Source organism: Hippocampus bargibanti, linkage group LG15 (assembly GCF_051943395.1).
Source record: "Hippocampus bargibanti isolate YZ-2025 linkage group LG15, ASM5194339v1, whole genome shotgun sequence".
NCBI classification, from domain to species: Eukaryota; Metazoa; Chordata; class Actinopteri; order Syngnathiformes; family Syngnathidae; genus Hippocampus; species Hippocampus bargibanti.
Window position 1 is genome coordinate 5353633 of NC_142748.1, and position 22203 is coordinate 5375835.

The 22203-nt window shown below is 41.1% G+C and overlaps 1 protein-coding gene and 8 non-coding genes across 9 annotated transcripts; all 9 read left to right on the forward strand.

Moving 5' to 3' along the window:
- The first annotated feature begins 41 nt into the window (after positions 1–41).
- trnar-ccu (transfer RNA arginine (anticodon CCU)) lies at positions 42–114 on the forward strand. Its single transcript has one exon. It is a non-coding gene; the product is annotated as a tRNA-Arg (tRNA).
- Positions 115–372: 258 nt separating this feature from the next.
- Positions 373–445, forward strand: trnar-ccu (transfer RNA arginine (anticodon CCU)). The gene has a single exon. It is a non-coding gene; the product is annotated as a tRNA-Arg (tRNA).
- Positions 446–686: 241 nt separating this feature from the next.
- trnar-ccu (transfer RNA arginine (anticodon CCU)) lies at positions 687–759 on the forward strand. The gene has a single exon. It is a non-coding gene; the product is annotated as a tRNA-Arg (tRNA).
- A 257-nt stretch (positions 760–1016) lies between these two features.
- trnar-ccu (transfer RNA arginine (anticodon CCU)) lies at positions 1017–1089 on the forward strand. The gene has a single exon. It is a non-coding gene; the product is annotated as a tRNA-Arg (tRNA).
- Positions 1090–1174: 85 nt separating this feature from the next.
- Positions 1175–1247, forward strand: trnar-ccu (transfer RNA arginine (anticodon CCU)). Its single transcript has one exon. It is a non-coding gene; the product is annotated as a tRNA-Arg (tRNA).
- An 83-nt stretch (positions 1248–1330) lies between these two features.
- On the forward strand, positions 1331–1403 carry trnar-ccu (transfer RNA arginine (anticodon CCU)). The gene has a single exon. It is a non-coding gene; the product is annotated as a tRNA-Arg (tRNA).
- Positions 1404–1658: 255 nt separating this feature from the next.
- On the forward strand, positions 1659–1731 carry trnar-ccu (transfer RNA arginine (anticodon CCU)). Its single transcript has one exon. It is a non-coding gene; the product is annotated as a tRNA-Arg (tRNA).
- Positions 1732–1816: 85 nt separating this feature from the next.
- On the forward strand, positions 1817–1889 carry trnar-ucu (transfer RNA arginine (anticodon UCU)). Its single transcript has one exon. It is a non-coding gene; the product is annotated as a tRNA-Arg (tRNA).
- Positions 1890–2520: 631 nt separating this feature from the next.
- Positions 2521–21068, forward strand: cox10 (cytochrome c oxidase assembly factor heme A:farnesyltransferase COX10). The gene is made up of 7 exons (XM_089016176.1): positions 2521–2621; positions 3285–3427; positions 3509–3833; positions 3912–4036; positions 17600–17670; positions 18307–18539; positions 19376–21068. The coding sequence occupies exons 1-7, from the start codon at positions 2591–2593 to the stop codon at positions 19771–19773; spliced, it is 1326 nt and encodes a 441-aa protein (XP_088872302.1). The 5' UTR covers positions 2521–2590; the 3' UTR covers positions 19774–21068.
- Positions 21069–22203: the final 1135 nt, after the last annotated feature.

The following is a 22203-nucleotide window of genomic DNA, read 5'->3' on the forward strand; positions in this document are numbered from 1 at the left end:
ATTTTAGTTTTGATTTCTTTAATATATTAGTTATTTTTTGTGCCTCAGTGGCCTAATGGATAAGGCACTGGCCTCCTAAGCCAGGGATTGTGGGTTCAAGTCCCATCTGGGGTGTTCGTCTTTTCGATGTTGTTGAATGTTATTAATGGTCAGTTTAGTTTTGATACTTTTTTTAAATATACATTTCATCTTGTGCCCCAGTGGCCTAATGGATAAGGCACTGGCCTCATACGACAGGAATTGTGGGTGCAAGTCCCATCTGAGGTGTGTACCCTGCACTTTAATACTTGCTGAATATGTTTTTATATATGTATATGTTTTAATAGCCGTTTTAATTTGGATTTTTTTTTACAAATATTGGCTAGTTCTTGTGCCTCAGTGGCCTAATGGATAAGGCACTGGCCTCCTAAGCCAGGGATTGTGGGTTCAAGTCACATCTGGGGTGTTGAACTATGCCGTTCCTTGTTGCTGAATGTTTTTTAATAGCCATTTTAGTTTAGATTTTTTTTAAAACATTTGTTAATTTCTGTGCCTCAGTGGCCTAATGGATAAGGCACTGGCCTCCTAAGCCCGGGATCGTGGGTTCGGGTCCCATCTGGGTTGTTGGACTTTGCTTTTCCTTGTTGCTGAATGTTTTTAATAGCCATTTTAGTTTTGATTTCTTTAATATATTAATTATTTTTTGTGCCTCAGTGGCCTAATGGATAAGGCACTGGCCTCCTAAGACAGGGATTGTGGGTTCAAGTCCCATCTGGGGTGTTCGTCTTTTCAATGTTGTTGAATGTTATTAATAGTCAGTTTAGTTTTGATACTTTTTTTAAATATACATTTCATCTTGTGCCCCAGTGGCCTAATGGATAAGGCACTGGCCTCATACGACAGGAATTGTGGGTGCAAGTCCCATCTGAGGTGTGTACCCTGCACTTTAATACTTGCTGAATATGTTTTTATATATGTATATGTTTTAATAGCCGTTTTTATTTGGATTTTTTTTACAAATATTGGCTAGTTCTTGTGCCTCAGTGGCCTAATGGATAAGGCACTGGCCTCCTAAGCCCGGGATCGTGGGTTCGGGTCCCATCTGGGGTGTTGGACTTTGCTTTTCCTTGTTGCTGAATGTTTTTTAATAGCCATTTTAGTTTAGATTTTTTTTAAAACATTTGTTAATTTCTGTGCCTCAGTGGCCTAATGGATAAGGCACTGGCCTCCTAAGCCAGGGATCGTGGGTTCGAGTCCCATCTGGGGTGTTGGACTTTGCTTTTCCTTGTTGCTGAATGTTTTTAATAGCCATTTTAGTTTTGATTTCTTTAATATATTAATTATTTTTTGTGCCTCAGTGGCCTAATGGATAAGGCACTGGCCTCCTAAGCCAGGGATTGTGGGTTCAAGTCCCATCTGGGGTGTTCGTCTTTTCGATGTTGTTGAATGTTATTAATAGTCAGTTTAGTTTTGATACTTTTTTTAAATATACATTTCATCTTGTGCCCCAGTGGCCAAATGGATAAGGCACTGGCCTCATACGACAGGAATTGTGGGTGCAAGTCCCATCTGAGGTGTGTACCCTGCACTTTAATACTTGTTGAATATGTTTTTATATATGTATATGTTTTAATAGCCGTTTTAATTTTGATTTTTTACAAATATTGGCTAGTTCGTGTGCCTCAGTGGCCTAATGGATAAGGCACTGGCCTCCTAAGCCAGGGATTGTGGGTTCAAGTCCCATCTGGGGTGTTGAACTTTGCTTTTCCTTGTTGCTGAATGTTTTTTAATAGCCATTTTAGTTTAGATTTTTTTAAAAACATTTGTTAATTTCTGTGCCACAGTGGCCTAATGGATAAGGCACTGGCCTTCTAAGCCAGGCATTGTGGGTTCAAGTCCCATCTGCGGTCTTTGTCTTTTTGATGTTGTTAAATGTTTTTAATAGTCTGTTTGGTTATTCTCTCATCTCATCTCATTTTCCGTACCGCTTATTCCTCATTAGGGTGGCGGGGGTTGCTGGAGCCTATCTCAGCTGTCTTCGGGCACGAGGCGGGGGACACCCTGAATTGGTTGCCAGCCAATCCCAGGGCACACAAAGACATACGTACAACAGTCACTCTCACACTCACACCTAGGGAAAATTTGGAATGGTCAATCTGCCTGCCATGCATGTTTTTGGAGTGTGGGAGGAAACCGGAAGACCCGGAGAAAACCCACGCAGGTCCGGGGAGAACATGCAAACTCCTGTTTGGTTATTATTATTTTTTTATATTTTTTATTCTTCTTCCTAAGTGGCCTAATGGATAAGGCACTGGCCCCCTAAGCTAGGAATTTTGGGTTCAAGGAGTGCTCAAAACATTTAATGTTACAAATGAGACTGTTAAGTGTCCTTGAGTGGTAATAATTAATATTATTATTATTATTATTATTATTATTATTATTATTATTATTATTATTAAATGAGTTTCTTGTACGTTTTAATGCTGATTTTATTTATTTATTTCGGTCACGTGTTGTTGTCTGCCCCGGAAATAGTTGCCACTGCCACATACTGAGGTCAAAATGGCGGCCCCCTGCATGTGAAGGAGATCGTTTCCCCTGACGAAAGAACATGTTGAAGACGCAATGTAGTCGGCTTACAGGTAACAGCTCTCATACGCGGACTGCACGGATGCACCTTGCTCCTCCTCCTATATTTCCAAACTCGCGTACGATTAAAAGCAAGGAGGATAGCAGCGAGGTAGCTAAACTAGGTTGCGCAATGAAGAATGTTTTGATTGTCTGATTTGACCTTTTTGATGAAGTCGGTCGTCTGCTTCTGCATTGACTTATGTTAATAAAACACAAGCTGATCTCGAACAGAGACAGCGTTTTATTGCTAATTGTGACAGATAAATGTCGCGAAGTGAGCTAGCCAAGTGTGGCTTTTCTACGGGCTTGCACCAAAATATGGATCACAGTTCTTCAATAAGCGTTCTGCTGTAGTTTTTTGTTATGCACCAAACGCAGAAACGTCTAGCACACATGCATACGTGCAAGGAGGGATGTCGGAGTGAAGGCAACATTGCTGCACCTCTTATCCAAGTTTGAAAACTTGCTAAGTATGAGCAGCAAATCACGAGCAGTGATTGTGTAAACAAGCTCCACTTTTGCCTACTATGTTGTAAATCGAAACAGAGCAGTGGGGGAATGTAATATTGACGTCTCAAAATTTTATAAATAACCTTATTATTGTTTATTTTTATCATGTAATTTGCCCATCCCTAGTACAAGGACTCAGTACTGCACTGATTTTTGCATAATAGGTTTGTTTGGTGTAAGCTTGAAGCAGAAACTGGTGGGATGCGCTCCCCGATGCAAGCAGACAGCCTCCGGACTCGTTCTACTGCACAGGAGAGATCCGTCACTCTGGATGACCTATCAGCACCTCAACTTTCTCAAACGCCAGGTAATTCTTTAAAGAAGCTCAAATATTGCTTTGGATGGATACATGAATCGATATTGTATTTTTCTTCCTTGTTCTTCTCAGTATGTGACAAAGAACCTGAGTGCGCATCAGCAGCGCGCTATTCCCAAGCAGGCGACAGTGCTTCCAGATGGGGACGAGACAGATCATGATGAAAATCGGGTTCAAAGAGTACCGATCATTGAGCCCACGGTGGAGCATGTATCGCCCTCGGCAACGGTTCAGGAACAATCAAAGAATGTGCCGACGTCGGATGAGACACCCCACTTGCAAGTGGAGATGGATCATGCACGAGATGCGCGTCTGGATGGACAGTGGAAACCATTGAAAGTGGAAGTGGGTGACCTTCCTGATATCTATGCTCGACTCGCCAAAATTAAACTCACAGGTAGGAATGTGTAACTGACCAAACAATTGAAAATTAATCTTCGCTATGTACGAGGTCAACTGATTGTATGCTTTTTAGCACTTGTGGTCACAACGGCGGCAGCTGGTTATGCCATGGCGCCGGTGGCATTTGATCCTGCCATCTTCTTTGCAACATGTCTGGGGACTGGACTCGCCTCCGGTGCCGCCAATTCCATTAACCAGGTAAGTTTATATGAATGCAACAAGCGCCTATTGTAGATTATCATACAGATAGGATAAATTGATATGGCCTAAAAATAAAATGCCAATTATTATTATTTTTTTTTTTAAATCTCTGCAAAAATCTGATTTATATGTTTTTTTTTGCTCACTCTTTACAATGGACAATATGGCCCTGAATATTTCTTCTGATGCTGTAAAAGATTTTGCGACATTTTTCCATAGGCTGTCACGTCATCATAATTTAAATTACACCACAGGTAAATGTGACATTTACTGGTTTCAAGGTGTGTCAGAATCATGAAAAAAAAGACTTCATAAGTGAAAATAATATTCCAATAAATTGAAAATGCCCAAATGATTTAAATAAAAAGGGTTTCAGCAAACTGAGGTATATAAGAAATTATAAAATATATTTCAACATTTGTATCTGTTGTTTTTCTAGCAGTAACGGGTTAGCCTTTATTAGCCTCACAGTGTAGAAATTTACATTTCACAAGGGAAGAAAGAGAAAAACAAAATACAGGAGCTGCTGTAAAGGCAGCCACTCTTGCGGCGCCATCTTGAAGTCAAAACAACAACAAAAAACTACATTTACAAACAATGTGACACAATACAAAAGACACATACAGTCATTCAATCTTAAGCACTTTGTGCACCCTCTTTGTTGTATGAAGCAGTGAAAGAGGAGAGGATCAAAGCATCCTTTTCACTAGTGGATCAGGGACATCATGACACAGGACTTTGTCACAATGATTTAATTTTAGACATTCAAGGCATTTTTTTTACTTCCTGAGGAAAAATGTAGCAATCATGAATCCCATCTGTGAAGCTTTGGCCACAGTTCTCTATTATTATGGGGGAGAAGAATCGCACAGCTGTGGTGTGGATGATGATGATGATGATGACGCCCTACCACGTGAGTTTAGACGCTGCGGGTGTTCCGGCCATCATCACCTTGCAGTTTGGCCGCTACGTGAGCTAATTGGATAATTGAGTTAGACCAGAGTTTCAAGCTATTAGACCCTCGAGCTGGGGGGGGACATGTAAGGGAACCCCCGCCGTGTAATTCCAAAACGAGTCTGTCTCGCCGTGTTTGCTTTGGGTTGGAGCGGCTTCGTCTTGTGTCATTCCTCTTTTCCTGTTTTCTTTTGTGTCTGCGCGTCGTCTCCCGCCGCTAGGCCTAGCACGCATGTACGAGCGAGCCCCCCGTCGGCCCCAACTGCCTGGCCACTTTGACTGTTTGTGTTCAAGCGTGCATTATTTATGCTTTTCTGCAATTTGGACAGTGCTATCGTCTCGATAGGGAGTGTTTTGTGGATTGTTTTAAAAAGTAAGTGTTCGGGTACGACAATGATCGAGTATTGACGATCGCGGTCATCTGGTAATGACACTATATGCAGTGATACCTCGGTTTACAAACGCTTTAGCTCACAAACCTTTCGCCTTACGAACATTAAATTTGCGAGAATATAATCTTGGTATACGATCTTGTTTTCGGGAAACACACGGAGCGCCACAATGGCTGGCGGACTAGTTTTCGGCAGAAGAACACCCAACCACACGGCCGAACAGCGCCACTGTGGCTGCCGGACTACTTTTCCACGCCCCCTTTCTCTGAGTGCACTCAGTGCAGACGTGGTTTGTTATGGAGTGGAAACTTTTGCTTTTTTGGGACCGAAAAAGACCCCACCACAGGCTAGTGTTAAGCCTAAAAAGACATGAAAGAAAATTACGGTCGAGCAGAAGAAGGACATCATCGAAAAACACAAACGAGGTGTGCGTGTGTGTGACTTAGCGTCCCACTACCAGTATGCTAAGTCGTGCATTGCTACGTGTGGCCAAGGGTGTTCCTGTGTTGTCGACGCAACGGTCTCAGGCAATAGAAGAGGTTGAAAAACTTCTGTTTATTTGGATTAACAAAAAACAGCTAGCAGAGGACATTTTGAGTGAGGGTATTATCGCTGAGAAAGCACAGCAACTTCACTCGGATATCATCAAGAGGCAACCTGTAAATTCTTCATCCATTGACAACAAAGGTAAATAAAACGACTTTTTACATACTGTACAAAGTCTGTACAAAGTAGAAATACTGTACATACTGATACTGTACAGTTTATTTCTTTAATTACAATACAAAAGCACATTTATTATACATAAAATAAGCTATATTTTGTGTAGTTTTAAGCCTTATTTAGTCGAAATTTATGTTGAATGGGGGCCTGGAAACAGATTATTTTCATTTTTAATGGTTTCCTATGGGAAATTAATGTTTGGAAGACACACTTTTCGCCTTACACACACTTTCTGGGAACCAATTAAGTTCATAAGATTAGGTATCACTGTATATTTTTTTGGATCGTAGCCACTGTTATTGCAAAAGGTATAAGTGCTTCGCTATGGTAACCGGACCTTTTATATCTGTCTCTTGTACCGACAAAGCAACGGGCATTATATCACTGCTTTCAAACAATTTCTCCAAATGGTCCTCAGAATGTTCTAACCACAGTCTTTCGTCGGCGTTGCATATCGCGGTAGCCATCATTTGTTATGGCTTAAGGACATTTTTTGCATTGGCAGCGAGAGATTAGGGGCGGGGTTAAGCTTTAAGGGTCAAGAACATGCGACGTATTCGCCAAATGGCCAACTTTGCTTCCTTGCACAGATGCGGCGCTTAAGACTGAATTTTCCTCCAGCTTATCTAAAACAAAAGAGCTCGTTGATCTTTGACTCAAAAAAAACTTGATGCTTGCGGCTTCACCAGGGGTGCAGGGAAGAGTCCCTTTTTTTGTTGTTCTAATTGCCGTGCAAAGAGGACTCCTTCCCCCCCCCCTCATCCCCTTACTGATGAATCTTTAACGAGGACGCCTTGTTTTGGATTTAATTTATTTAAAACCCTTTTTGTCTTGTGTCCATTTGAACTCCCGCAGATGCCAGACAGATGCTGTGCTCTGATAAAGATAAAAACAAAGCAAAATAAATAAAATAATCGCCCGCAGCAAGGGAATGGCTTTACTACCATACTAGCAAGGGCACCGCTAATTGGACCTCATGGGCAAGATGTTAATGAGTTAGACTGTTTAACTAGCATCCGTTTCGCATGTTCTTGTCATCGAGATGATGTTTTCCTCTGATGTGGTTGCTGATCATTTGATGTATTAAAATGGATCATTTGATGTATTAAAGTGGATTTGTAAATAGCCATAACAGTTATTCTGAAGACCCAGGACAGATTCGATTGACATGGCAGCACATAGAAACTTAGATCTTCTTTGACCCGTCATCATCTTTTCAAAGAATAAACAAAAGTCCCAACATGCACAAACAGGAAGTCGTGTAGACGAGTGAAATGCTGTAAATAGACTTTTGGGAATGAATAAATCCAACTTCACGGAGCAAATATTGGAAAATATATCTGAACGTAGCCCTTGTTCATGCTAATGTTAGGCCGTATCACTAAATACAGACAATGACTCGACACAGGTAATCCTGTTTTTGCTACAAAAACAAAGGCTAAAGATGACCTCAGCGTGTCATTATTTTCTGTCAAGATGGTTGACCGCAAGCTTGTCAGTACAAATGTGTCACCGCCATGTGCTAGGCTTCCACTGAGATGCGTTACAGACAGGTGGAGGCGCTTCGTTTCCCGCCTCGGTGATCGGCCTTTTATTTAAGGACAAAACACTGTGATTACGGGGGCCTCTCGTCTGAAATGCCGACACAAGCCAGACTTGAGTCAGAACGCGGGGGAACCGCCCCTCGCTGAGCGACGCCTAACATCAGTGTACCTTTTGGCACCTTTGCTGCTGTTTTTTTTTTTTGGCAGCAGCTGAATAAATGTCCCGAAACAAAGCGGAACGCGTCGTGCTGTGTTTGTTGTCTTTTGCAGTGTTTTCAGCGGGTAATGAAACAAAAAAAAACGGTGATATTTAAGAACTTTGACAGATTGTTGATGTATTTTACTGCATTTGAGCTTTACAGTATGTGTGTCATCCGTGCAGGATGTTTTGATCTTTTAAGTTATGAGTAAAAAATGCCTTGCTGTCTCATTGTGAGGCCTGATAATCCTATTTTTTTCTATATTTAGCCTATCATAAGTAGACTTACAAAATAACAAAAACATTTATATCGGTAGGTGATAAAGAGCAGGGGTCCCAGGACAGAGCCTTGGGGCACACCAGAAGATACAGGAGAGGCTATCTATTTGAGTTATTCGGGGTTGAGTGAATGCTGACGCGTGTGGCTACCGCTGCTCACCCACAGAAAAACTTCTCCTGTGACTGTAAAGTGACCTTGAGAGTTTTGAAAGGCGCTTATAAATCTTATAAATGAAATGGTATTATTCTTGTTAATCGCAGCAGCCATTTTCAGAGATTCTCAGAGTTCGTAGTGTAGAATAATTCTTAAAACATCCATTTTGGGTTTTTGTTTTACAAGATGTCATCAAAGTCTTGTCTTAATAGGAAAGTAGTCGGTAATTGATTACCTGGAAGTAGTTTTTTTTCACAAGCTTTTAAGGGATTTTCAATTTAAAACATCATTATTCAGTAATTGAAATGTGACGTGGAGCGCCATTCCCAAATTTGTTCGGGTTTTGGTTTTTCTTGCGGGGAGGCGCCAATAAAGCGCTGGTCAGACCTCTTGCAGTGTTTTTCCCATTTCACGAGGAAGCAACCTTTGCCTTTTGTCCAGGTTAGCGCTTTGTTACAACTTCAGCTGTTAAAACGCTATATAAATATGTATGTATTGTGTAGTATTTTGTACAGCCGCCCCCATTTCAAGCTTAGATTACTCCAGACCCATGTAATTTAGGAATTAAGGATTTTTTTCTGATGAAATAAGAGGTTTCTAACGCTGTAATGAATATTTATGTAGTCCTAAAACTCAATATTCTGTGGGTCCTGGAATTTGAGTGATAATGACTAAAACCCTGGCACTGGAGTGGACACATTTTCGCACATCGTCTGGCAGTGAATGAGTTAAAAAGGAAAAATAAATAGTGAATAAATAAATGACCAACAATATTAGACCAATACATAGAAATACCAATTCAAAAATTCATGGCGGGGCTTTGTGTTTGCGGCAATTATGCAAAAACAAAAAAAAAAAACGTGAATACGCTCTGTGTTATGGTTCAAGGAATTAGCCCACTCGTGATTTTTACAGAAGATAAAGAACACATTTTTTTACACTGTGCTGAATGCTAATATTTGGGTCATCTTCATTTTATGTATGCAGTTGCATGTCAACTCAAGCCCCTGTATTTTATATATTTAAGGTAGGTCAACCTAAGGGAAGCAAGCGCCTCTAAAACGTGTGAATAATTGACAAAAGGAGACCTGCTCATGCAAACGATGCCCGCTAGACAATGCCGTACGCTCATTTCAAGCATTTCCATTTAGGAAATCAAAGAGTGCTGCATCCAAGACACCCCCCAGTCCATGCTCCATTTACGCAATTATTCTCTGTTTACACATGCCTTCATTGTCACCACATCTAGTGAGCAAAAATAACCTATTTAAAAGAAAAAATAACAGCCCCCTTAGGACACAATGCAAAGGTCGTTTACCTGCCTACACGCCAAAAACACCGTGCACATCGGTGCTTTTGGTTAGTCTAGTCGAGGTTGCCAGTCATTGTAAAGTGTCCTTGAGAGCTTTGAAAGGCACTTAAAATATAATGTATTATTATTATTGTCCTCCCACTCAGCTTTAATCATGTTGCCATGTTTGTGCATGTTTGTGTTTGCACGTTTGTGTTCACACAGGTGGGTGTGGAACGCTTTGTTTGTGTTACTCAACTAGCTTCCGCCGATGAAATAGTTACCCTATGTGTTTGTCTAACTCTATGTTGTGGTTTTCCAACACACATGACGCTCCTTTTTCCTGCTTCGTGCGCACCTCTTATCTTTTAAAAGTTGCCCTGTAATTTGGGCTTAAGTGTGCCGAAGAAGCCCCTTCAACAATAATGGTGGCTCTTCGGATGGCTGCTTTTGTGTGGTTTTGGTTTCCAAACATTTGGTGATGATATAAAGAGATACACACGCCGTATTTTATCGAATGAATGTTCTTAACGCGCCCGTCGGATCGAGCCAATAAAATCGCTCCGAAATATGACACGGTTGCTATGGGCCCAGGCAGATTCTTCGACCTCCTGACCGCCGCCGTTAGCGACGGCGACGCTCCGATCGGCATGAAGGGCTTGGCAGCGGTTCAGCTGGCGCAGTCTCGATTAACCGCGAGAGGACAGGACACAGAGTCTGCTCATGTTAGTCTGGCAATTAATGCCGAGGAGTGATTGTAGAAATATAGACAGTAGAAGAAAGATTTTGTGGAAAAAGAAAATAAGCTAAAATTAGAATGTCCACCCCCTATCCTTCCCAACCGCCATCTGATCAAGGCAATCTTTGTTTTTATATCCAGTCAATCACATAAGGAAGGTTTTTGGCGTGAGGCTTAAAATAATAGAACTTCTATTTTTGTGTGATGTCGCAGACCGCAGGGAATAAATTATGTTCAGCATACTTATCATCGTTTCTGTCAGTTCTGTTGAGACTCAAAATAGTTTGTGAATTTCTGCATATCCATATTTTGTGTGTGTTTGTAATGAAATATTTGTGTACTTAGATTATGCACATGTGCGTTTTGTATTACTGCTAACTCGGAGTCAATAATTCTTGGTGAAATTGGAATAGCCAAAGTGTTCATGCTTTTTATTGTCTTGGTGATGATTTTTTTTTTACTGGCTAATGTGGCTGCTGCTACCTAGCTATTTGCTATCTAGCTCCCTGGCTGGATAGCTAGCTATCTATTAGCTACATAACTATCTAGCAGGCTGGCTAGCTATCTCGCTGGCTAGCTATTGGCTATATATTGGCTAGCCAGCTAGCTTTCGATCTATTTGAGTTACTTCCGGGCTGGCGAATATGGCTGCCGCTGCTCACCCACAAAAAAACTTATCCTGTGACTGTAAAGCGACCTTGATAGTTTGAAAGGCGCTGATGAATGACATTTATTATTATTATTCTATATGATTATCAGCGCTATTATTATTATTTTCAATGCTATTATTATTATTAATGTTATTATTAGAGTTATTATTATTGTTATTATTATTATTATTATTATTTCAAAGTAATCAGTCCCCATATTTTTAGTAAAACAACTGTGAAATTATGCAGATGTACTTAAGCGCCTCAAAGTGTCTTGTGAAGATCGGTAGCAGCTGCCTGAGGAGAGTAGCTGGAAAAAGGTAGTGGGCAGGATGAGGAGGGTCCAGTAGGATTTTTTTCGTGCCCTTTTCTTGATTCTTGCAGTGTGCCGTGGTTCTTGTAAGTCCGCAAGAGTGGTTAGGACGGTGCCAATGATTTTTTTCCGCCGTCCTAACTGTCCATTAAAGTCGTATTTTGTCCATTTTTGTGCCCGAACCAAACCGTTATGGCAGAACATGGACGGAGTGCCTAAGGATCTGCCAGTACAATGCTGCTTGACTGACTTTAGTGACAAAAATGACCGAAATACACATTTAAGATGCTTTAAAACCTTTTTTTTGAAGACAGATTTGGTTCACGCTGCACTCGTCGCTTTACATTCTAAACAGTTTACAATGTCCCAATATTTATATGGGCAATGCAGCTTTGTCCCTTTTGCAGAATACATTTTGTCGTTCGTTTAATTGTCTTTTTTTTCAACGTGACTGTGACCTTTTGACAGTTTGGATAAGCCACCCGCCCAGTATCTAGCCATAAAAAGTACAAGCGAAAACTATTGGAATTTATTAGGTTTCATTTCAAGCCGCACACAGATTATGACCATGACAAAGTTCAAAACATAACCCTAAAAAAAATCAGCTCCATCCTTTAACGGTCTCATCATTTTTACTATTGGACTGGATTTGTGGAATGCGGTTTGGCATCATTTTGCAGCGCACACTCAAAAGCCGTTGCTGCTGATGCACTTACTTTTTCCTCTCCAGTCCAAACACGTGGGCCGCGCTAAAGGAGCAAAATTCCTAGGCCATTCAGAGTTTTCCGGTCTCGGCGTGGCAAACGTGGGCGTTTCGATGCGGGCGCACGTGCAGCCTTGAACCCGTCTGGGGATGGCTAAAGTGTCTCTAAGCACCCGGTTGAAGAATGTGTATGTTTCAAGACTCTCAACTATCGTGACTGTCTTGTTTCAGAATGTTTAGATGTTCTATAAGCAGCTGCTGCTCTTTTTTACAAATATCCGAGAGGCTCTAAAGCTCTCACGGGCGGGAAATGTGAACACAACAGGCTCATGGAACGCAAACAGTTTTATGATCAGAAATGGCTGGCCGATGATTGTGCCACTCAATAATACCACGGGCAGGCTTTATATTTGCTTAGGAAACATTTTGGACTTTCCACCCGGACAATTCGTTTATATCATCCGCAAACTTCATGATTTATCATTGAGTTGTATGTGTTATCGATAAATATGAGCTATGGTCATTTAGCATTTTAATTGATCATCAAATTAATATAAAATGAACTATAAAACTATTTTATCGATAGTGATGATCACATACTTCAGGTCAAAAGCTTCCCACATAACAACAAACACAATTTTTCCAATGTGCTTAAAGTCAAAGTCAGCTTTATTGTCAAATATGCTAATATGCATGACATACAGCACAGATGAAATTACTGTCCTGTCGGACCCAGCATGCAAGGCACTTCTCATGACTTTAACAAACATAACAAACAAAACTAAAACTTCAGTTCACGAATGAACGTACCCATTCTTAGTAACTTCAGTTTAGCAGTATTAGCTGGAAAAGGTGGTGGGCAGGATGCGGAGGGTCCAGTTGTATTACCAAATTTGGCATATGCAGGATAAGCAATTTTTCAATTGTAAGCAGCTAAAAAAAATGAAGCAGTAACAAGTATTTGGAAAGTATTAAATTATTATAATAATATTATCAACACTATTTTTGCATGGGTGCCAAAACTTTAGTTAAGTTAACAAAGGAACCATTTTTAGCTAGTTTGGAGATTTCCTTGTGATTTTGACTTCACCACTAGTCATGTGCAAAGTGAATCTTCACGAATCAATGAAACGCTGATTCATGAAGCTTTGTTATTCACAAAGTGCTTTGTTACCGCTTCAGCTCTTGTTAAAGCGTTATATAAATCAATATGGATTGTATGTATTACATTGTTATCATATGTATCAGCCATTGGTGTGTTTCATGTTTCATATTAACCCTTTAAGGGTGCCCATCACCCTCCCCACATTGCCGCTCACCGTACAAATCCGAAAGTGAGAAATTCATCCTTGACTGTTAACCATTCCCATCCAACATGGTGGAATTTTCAGCGACATCCTCATTATCTTCAGAACTTTTGTGACACGCGCGTGTGGGAAGACGTCGTCACACAGTCTGTTATCAATGGACCTCTGCTGCGTGGTCTTGAATCACGTTCAGATGTAATAGCTCAAAGGATCTTCTGATCTTTCAACTTCCCGCGTCGCCTGTTTTCTATCCTAGTCTGCGACGTAATTGTCATTACACTTGCGTGTGTTGTGTGTATGGGTGTGCATTTTTTTGGGGGGGGGGGGGGGGGGTTGGGTGACATAATTGTTTTGATGCCTTGTTTTAAGATGACTTCTAAGTGTCCATTAATTTAAAGCATGCATAGACGTGTATGTAAGTAAGACAGCACCACAGTGGAGTCTCCAAACTTATTTTGAAGTTATAAACATCAAAGTTTAATTATCGAAATTGAAATTTGCCAACACACAAATGCAGCAAATATTCCAGCGCTGTCACAGTTACAGTGCAACACACATGGGGGTGTCAGGAGGAAACAATGAAAATGGGCTGGGCGGATGGCTGATGCAAACCAGATGGGCTTGGTTGGCTTTAACGACTAAATAAAAGTCCAAAAGTGGACAAGAGAGTAGAAGGGACGGCAAAGACGATGGATTGACTTTGTCAAGGTCTTCATATTGATCAAGTTCATTCGACAGACCGTTAACACTTTGCTTTGACAAGCTCATTAATCAAATCTTTTGCTTGAGCATTACATCTGTGTTGCGTGCAGTTGGTCAATTTCTGTTGGCTGACAACTGCTATTCCAGCCCAGCACGATTATTGAACCAGTGGTGGTTTAGACACAAAATTCTCAAGCACCCCATACGCCCTATGGCTTTTGGTTCTTTTTTTTTCGCAGTTTTTCTTTTTTTAGTGCTCATTGTCCGGTTTCTATCAGAATCATCTTTATTGGCTAAGTGTGTAGAACACACAAGGAATTTGTCTTCGGTAGAACACGCTGCACTGGTATCATCATAAAAAAGAGTGGGTAGGACACTAATAGAGGCTAATCTAATCTTAATTCCTTCATGTAAGTGGTACCTCTCAGGAACAACTGAAACACTGTGCAAGGTATCAAGCAGAGTTAAAGTGATCAGTGGTACAATCAAATCTGATAACGGTTGTACAGTTGGTACAGAAAATCAGTGATTTTAAAGTGATCATTTCCTGTATTTGTAGTAAAACTATTTTGCAATTATACATATGTCCTCAAAGTGTCTTGTCCTGGAGATTATATAGGTCACTGACAGTTGTTCAAGTGAGTACAGAGCTAGAGGTACAATGTTTATAACGGGATGTTGTTCCACAGGGTTGTGCAAAATCACAAAGAGGCAGTGTACAGTTAGATTTGGGTTACTGTTTAGAGAGTTAGGGGGAAAGAAGCTGTTTAAATGTCCGCTGGATTTGGTGCACATGGATTGGTAGCACCTGCCAGAGGGGAGTAGCTGGAAAAGGTGGTGGGCAGAGTGCGGAGGGTCCAGTAGGATTACCAAATTTAGCATATGCTAGATGAGCAATTTTTCAGTTGTAAGCAACTAAAAAAAATTGCACCTGTGAAAAATAAAAGTACAGTAAAGTCTCGTTATATCGATAGTACTGCTTATTACGATACTATTTCTATGAACGCAAGGACAAAATTTACATGCCGCAGGATCAGAAATATCGATAGTCCGGTTATATCTATATTTTTTCCGACTCCCGAGAATATCGATATAACGAGACTTTACTGTATTTGGAAAGTATTGCGGTCCTTAACGTTATGGTCACATTTAGCATTTAATTTTTGCAATAATAATGCCAATTTTTTTCCCTAGTATTTGAAACACAATGTTGTGCTTCACGTCGCAATAATACAATTGGTTGTCGAGTCGATGCTTTCGTCCACGGGACATCTAGGTTAGCGACTGTCCTGCCTGACGCCTGTTTCAGAACCGTTTTACGCCAACGCTTCTCTCCCGACGCATTTCCTGACCCGGGAAAATAGAATTAACACCTCCGCCCCAGCCGCCAGGTCCCACGGCCGCGTATGCAGCTGTGCGATCGGAACGCAGCATTAAAAGCACCACCATTGTGGGCGTGTGATGTATTTTAGTGCCGAGGCTATTTCCGCCATTGCTCGTGAATCTGCCTTATGTTGGCAAATTGTCGTTGAAAAAAAATAATGATGGGTTGATATACACACTGCAGATAAAACGTCTGCTTTTAAAAGAAGAGACGACATTTTGTTTTTATGTCGGTATTCACACTCTGTTTTCTTCATTAGTCCGTTATGAGGAAAGCAAACGCACACCCGCGCGCACAATAGCTAGTTCCTGTATTTAAGCACCCCATGTGTTTGCGTTTTAGTCACACATTGCCAATCTCGTGGGAGTACTTTAAAGTGTTCTCCAGAGCGGACCATAAAACGGGAGTATAAGTATTTTTTTTCTTCCACAAAGTATCCCACAACACTCACACGCACTCACACACATCACCAGCATCACCTCCCACCCAACGTCCCCCACCTACCACCTTGAGGCCATTTAGACTTGAGTGTAGGGTGAGCGGTAAGCAGCTTGATGCCACTTAATTGTTTGGAAATATAGACCCTGTCGCTAGTTATGTTTAACGGTGTGATATTTGGTGGGCGCGTGTATAATAGAAAACCCTAAAAAAAATAAGTCTCCGGAAAATGGGCCTGTAATGACACAGGAAGTTTGTGGATCAAAGATTTTGGGAAGCCCTTCAAGGACAAATTGAATCCATTATGCTTGATCGCAATATACTTGGAATCATGTTAACTCGATAGCTAGCCGACAGACAACAATTTACATTCAAATACTTTTTCATTTCGGGGATTGTCGCAGCAGCATTTGACGACTAACTGTAAAAAAAGGCAAACACTTAACTGGTCACCTCCACAAATTCACAGCTTGACCTTTTACGTCCTCCCTTCTTGAGGTTATCGGCACTAAAAATAACACTTGGAAGACATGTCGCCCGAATGTAAATAAATGTTGCTGGAAGAGCCAGAGTACGGCTGCGCTGTGTCAATGTAAGTGACAGTCACCCAGTGCTAAATAGAGGAAGGGGTGGCAGGTTGTACCACTTCCGCCGTATATGTCTACTTTTTTTATATATACAGTGATACCTCAGTTTAAGAACTTAATTGGTTCCCAGAAAGTGTGTGTAAGGCGGAAAGTTCGTCTGCCAAACATTTATTTCCCATAGGAAACCATTAAAATGAGAATAATTTGTTCCCAGGTCCCCATAAAACATAACTTTCTACTAAATAAGCCTTAAAACTACAAAAAATATGCCTTTTTTTATGTATAATAAATGTGCTGTCGGATTGTAATGAAAGAAATAAACTGGACTGTATAATAAAGTTGTTTTATTTACCTTTGTGATGATTGTTGATGTAGTGGCCTCTTGATATCAGAGTGAAGTTGCCGCACTTTCTTGGCTATCTAGCTGCTTTTCTTTAATAATAATACATTTAATTTCTAAGCGCCTTTCAAAACTCTCAAGGACACTTTACAGTCACGGGATTTTTTTTTTTTTGCTGGTGAGCAGCGGCAGCCATTCGCGCTAGCGTTCACTCTGCCCAGAAGTAACACAGCAGCAAAGTTATGAACGGAAGAGGAAAGTTAATCCAAATCAACAAAAGTTTTTCAACTTCTTCTAATACCTGAGACTGTTGCTTAGACAACACCGAAACACTCTTAGCCACACGTAGCAATGGTCGACTTAGCATACTGGTACTGAGACGCTAAGTCACACAAACGCACACCTCGTTCGTGTTTTTCGATGATCTCCTTCTTCTGCTTCACCGTCATTTTCTTTTGTGTCCTCTTCGGTTTAACACTAGCCTGTGGTGGGGTCTTTTTCGGTCCCATAATAGTAAAACTACTCCACTCGATAGCAAACCACGTCTGCACTAAGTGCACTCAGAGAAAGGGGGTGTGGAAAAGTAGTCCGGCCGCCACAGTGGCGCTGTTCGGCCGTGTGGTTGGGTGGTCTTCTGCCGAAAACTAGTCCGCCAGCCATTGTGGCGTTCCGTGTGTTTCCCGAAAACGAGTTCGTATATCAAGATTATATTCTCGCAAATTTAATGTTCGTAAGGCGAGAAGTTTGTGAGCTAAAAAGTTGGTAAGCTGAGGTATCACTGTATACAAAAACACACACGCATCCCAGTTTAGTGTTGGTGTGCCCAATGCAACAATTGTACTCTGTGTTTTGTCTCTGCAGTACTTTGAGGTGCCTTTTGACTCCAACATGAACCGAACCAAGAACCGTCCACTCGTTCGAGGACAGATAAGGTACTTCTACACTGTTTTTGTTTTCCGCCAAACGTCAGTAGTACCAGTTCATAGTAAAAAAAAAGGAGGAACTAAGTCACATCAGGATTGTGAGATTCTAAACAAAATCTCATTAGATGATTCTTTTTTGTTTATTTATGTCGTGACATCATCAAAGTCACCTCATCCTGTGTGATGCAATCCATCCCACCCTCCACATCCCTTCCTTGAAGCTACTGATCCACAGCCACCCTTTGCTGCCCGCCCACTCATGGCCACACAAAACACCACTAATTACATTAATGCACACAAAAAAAGAAGCAAATTTGCGTTTCATTTGGAAGAAGAAAGCTCTTCACTTTGATCAAGATGTGAATCTGCACTCTCTAATTTATGGTGGCGAACGTGGAGCTGCTTTCAATATGAGCAAAGGGGATGAAAAGGGGAATGTGGAAGACTTTATCCGATTTAAAGGCCCTTTTTTTGGGCCTTCTGGTTTTGATCTTTGGTGTGTCGTCGACGTTTCCGGCCTCAAACTCTTATCAGATGAGCTTCCTTTATGCCTCCTGTTCGGCGACACGCTGCTGACTCTCGTGTATGTGTGTTTATATACGTGTACTAACTCATCTGATGCTCCTTTTTTTTGTCTCCACTCAGCCCCCTTCACGCCGTCGCTTTCGCCTTGGCGTGTGGCGTGCCCGGCGTGGCGCTGCTGACCTTCGCCGTCAACCCTCTGACGGGTTTCCTGGGCGCCCTTAACATTTTGCTGTACACGTGTTGCTACACGCCGCTTAAGAGGCTCACCATTGCCAACACGTGGGCAGGTTCCGTGGTGGGCGCCATTCCTCCTGTCATGGGATGGACGGCCGCTACGGCCTGCCTGGACCCAGGTAGCCATCAAACGTTTGAGAATTTTGCCAATTTTGTTTTTGCTTTTAGAAAAAAAAGGGTAAGAATTGGATGCCTGTAGCAAAATGTTTGGTGTGTAGTTAGGTTTGCGGTTTGTTGACATCTTGTTGCTCACTTGAGATAGCAAACGGGCTTGCTAGCTAGCTATTTACTATCTATTAACTATACGGCTGGCCAGCTATCTAGCTAGCTATTTATTAATTATCTATTAGTTAGCGAGCTAACTTTCTACCTATTTGAGTTATTCAACTATCTAGCTAACTATCTATGAGTTACCTATTAGCTAGCTAGCTAACTTTCTATTGTATTTGAGTTATTCCGGGTTGAGTGAACGCTGACGCATGTGGCTGCCGCTGCTCACCCACAGATAAACGTATCCGGTGACTGCAAAGTGACCTTAAGAGTTTTGAAAGACGCTTAGAAATGGAATGTATTATTATCCATTTGCTATCTATTAACTAGCTACCTGGCTGACTATCTATTTGCTATCCATTTGCTATCTATTAGCTGTCTGGCTAGCTAGATATGGAGCTGGCTATTCATTAGCTATATGGCTGTCTAGCTAGTTAGTTAGCTAGCTAGCTAGCTTTCTATTTTTTTGAGTTACTTCCGGGTTGAGTGAACGCTGGCGCATGTGGCTGCCGCTGCTCACCCGCAGAAAAACCGATCCTGTGACTGTAAAGTGACCTTGAGAGTTTTGAAAGGCGCTTGTAAATGATTATTATTATTATTATTATTATTATTATTATTATTATTATTATTATTATTATTCATTAAAGCAATGAACACCCCAAGCCCCGCCTCTTCCTCTCCGCAGGTGCGTTGCTGCTGGGCGGCATCCTGTACAGCTGGCAGTTCCCACACTTCAACGCGCTCAGCTGGAACCTAAGGGAGGACTACTCGCGCGGCGGCTATCGCATGATGTCGGTCACGCACCCGGCAATGTGTCGGCGCGTAGCCTTGCGTCATAGCGCGGCGCTGGCGTGCCTCGCCGCCGCTGCGCCCGCGTTGGGCGTCACCACGTGGACTTTTCCACTCGTATCGCTGCCCATCAACGCATACATCACCTTCCTCGCCTTCCGATTTTACCGGAAGGCGGACCGCGGCAGCGCTCGCAAGCTATTTTTCTGCAGCCTGTGGCATCTGCCCACGTTTTTGCTACTTATGCTCACATGCAAGAAACCTCGCGATGATGAGCCTGCTAGCACAAGCTAACACAAGTTTTTTTTTTAACCCCAAAAAGGCCTCGGTGTTTCCACTGTAAATATGTATTTATTTATGAGGGACCGGCACTACCTCTCTTTTAAGGCGGCGATGACAAACTCAAAGCAGCCTCACACATCAAGCCATCTTGAAACTTTTAACTGTACAGGAAATCCTTCATTTACATTTGATCACGATCAACTGTCATATGACCACAATCAGTCATAAATCACTATGTTCAAAACAATAAAACCACTCTACTGTTGAACGTGAATGCACTCTTATCTTATGATAACTAGTGGCAAGCATATAGCGATGCAACATCGAACACCATCCAAGCCGTACTCCTTTTTCCAAAAAGTGTGAAAAAAACTATGCCCTTTAACTCATTCACTGCCAGACGATGTGCAAAAATGTGTCCACTCCAGTGCCAGGGTTTTTGTCATTGTCACCCGAATTCCAGGTCCCACAGAATATTGAGTTTTAGGACTACGTAAACATTCAATGCAACGTAAGAAACTTTAGACTCTTCTTTCATCAGAAAAAAAAATTGATTCCTAAATTATATGGGTTGGGAGTTATATGAACTTGAAATTAGGGCGGCTGTCCAAAATACAATGCAATACATTCACATTGGTTGATAGAGTGCTTTCACAACAGCTGAAGCTGGAACTTAGAGCTAACATGGAACAAAAGGAAATGCTGCCCCCATGTGGGAAAAAAAAACATTGCCAGAGGTCTCACCAGCACTTTATCGGCACCCAAGCATGAAAAACCAAAACCTAAACAAATTCGGGAATGGTGCTTTCTGTCATATTTACAATTCCCGATTAAATTCGTGAATGGCACTGAATGAGTTAATTTCCAGTGACTAGCTCGTGGCAAGCACATGAAGCTAATCAGAATCATGAATCCTTTATTTGTCCCACAATGGGGAAATTTGCATTATCGAGCATCTCCATCACTTTAATGCTCTATTTTTTAATCCCTTTTAAACAAATGCTCAACATTGGTCACTCAAGATACAAATCTTAGTCATTTGCGCATAACAAATACATATTCACCTTGACATTTTTTTTTTCTTTTTTATTGTGTAGCTTGGATAAAACCACAATGTTGATTTGGCGTGTTTTGAGTAGACAAAGATGTGTGGAAAAAAAATTCACAAAAATTGATACTTAAAAGACCCACTCCACTTGGCTGTAGTTTTAATTACCTTAATTTAACAATACTACCCTGGCACCTGTTAGTCAACATGAGCACCCCTTTCCGCCCCGTCAGGCCAACTTTTTGGTGTTTAGTTACATCACTATCGTTGCCCATCCCGCCACCAATGAATTTTTTTGGGGGTAAAATGCCCTAAAGGATCTGGAAGTTTTATCCAACAGAGTGAATGGGGATTGAGCGGTCCAGCTGTTTCATCCAAATAACAAGAAGACGGAAAAACAGCCGACCTGCATGGAGATCCGATGTCACCCGACTTGGCCCAAACACGTATTTGCCTTTTTCTTTTTTTATCTGCGTGGAACAAAACATTATTGCTCAGCTTTTATTAGCCACATGCTAACTAGAAGGTTATAATACGTACAGGAATGTCGGCATCCTTGTGGAGAAATCGGGAATCATGTGCAACCCGTAATACATCACATAAAACACATTGGAATGTTAGCTTACCTCCACCGTCCAAATACGAATAAACTATATCAGTGTGCGATTGAGAAGCGATGTTTTATCATTGCTTCACATCATTTGCCAGAAATGCAGACATTTATTGTCAAGGGATTTAAATACTGTTACCCTGTCATGTGTTGTAATGCATTGGGTGGAATGTCTTTATGGCGTGCCTGTTTTGAATTGTATTTAATTGCTCAAAATATATTTTTAAAAAAATGACTATCTGTGTGCAATTTAAAATGTATAATTTTGAATTTCCATACTGCCATGGCTACTAATTTGCTTGTTATGAAGGATTTAGATGCAAAAAAATATATTGACACAGCAGGTTAAATTACAATGACACATTTTGACCCTTAAATTATAAATTCCAGTTATGTTGAAGATTTATTGCGAAAAACAACTCAATTTTGTTTTTTATTATGTAATAACATTTTTAATTCAGCAATCAACACTTAAGTATTTTTGTGCCTTTTGACAACGCACAAAAAAATTATACAAGCAAATAACATTTTTATTAACCGGTCAAATGTCAAGATAGAAAGACAAGATGTTGATGTCTTTAATAACTTCTTTGATTCAGCACTAGTATTTGATTCAAATGTTATATACTGAGTAGTACCCTATTTTTTAGTTGAATGTTGATTTTGGGGTTATAAATACTGATAAACGAATAGCTATGTTGCGTATTGCATACATGCTCTTTGACCTGCAACATTTGGATGAGAAAGCCATAAGCACTCATGACTGTACCAAAGGTAGCCTGCA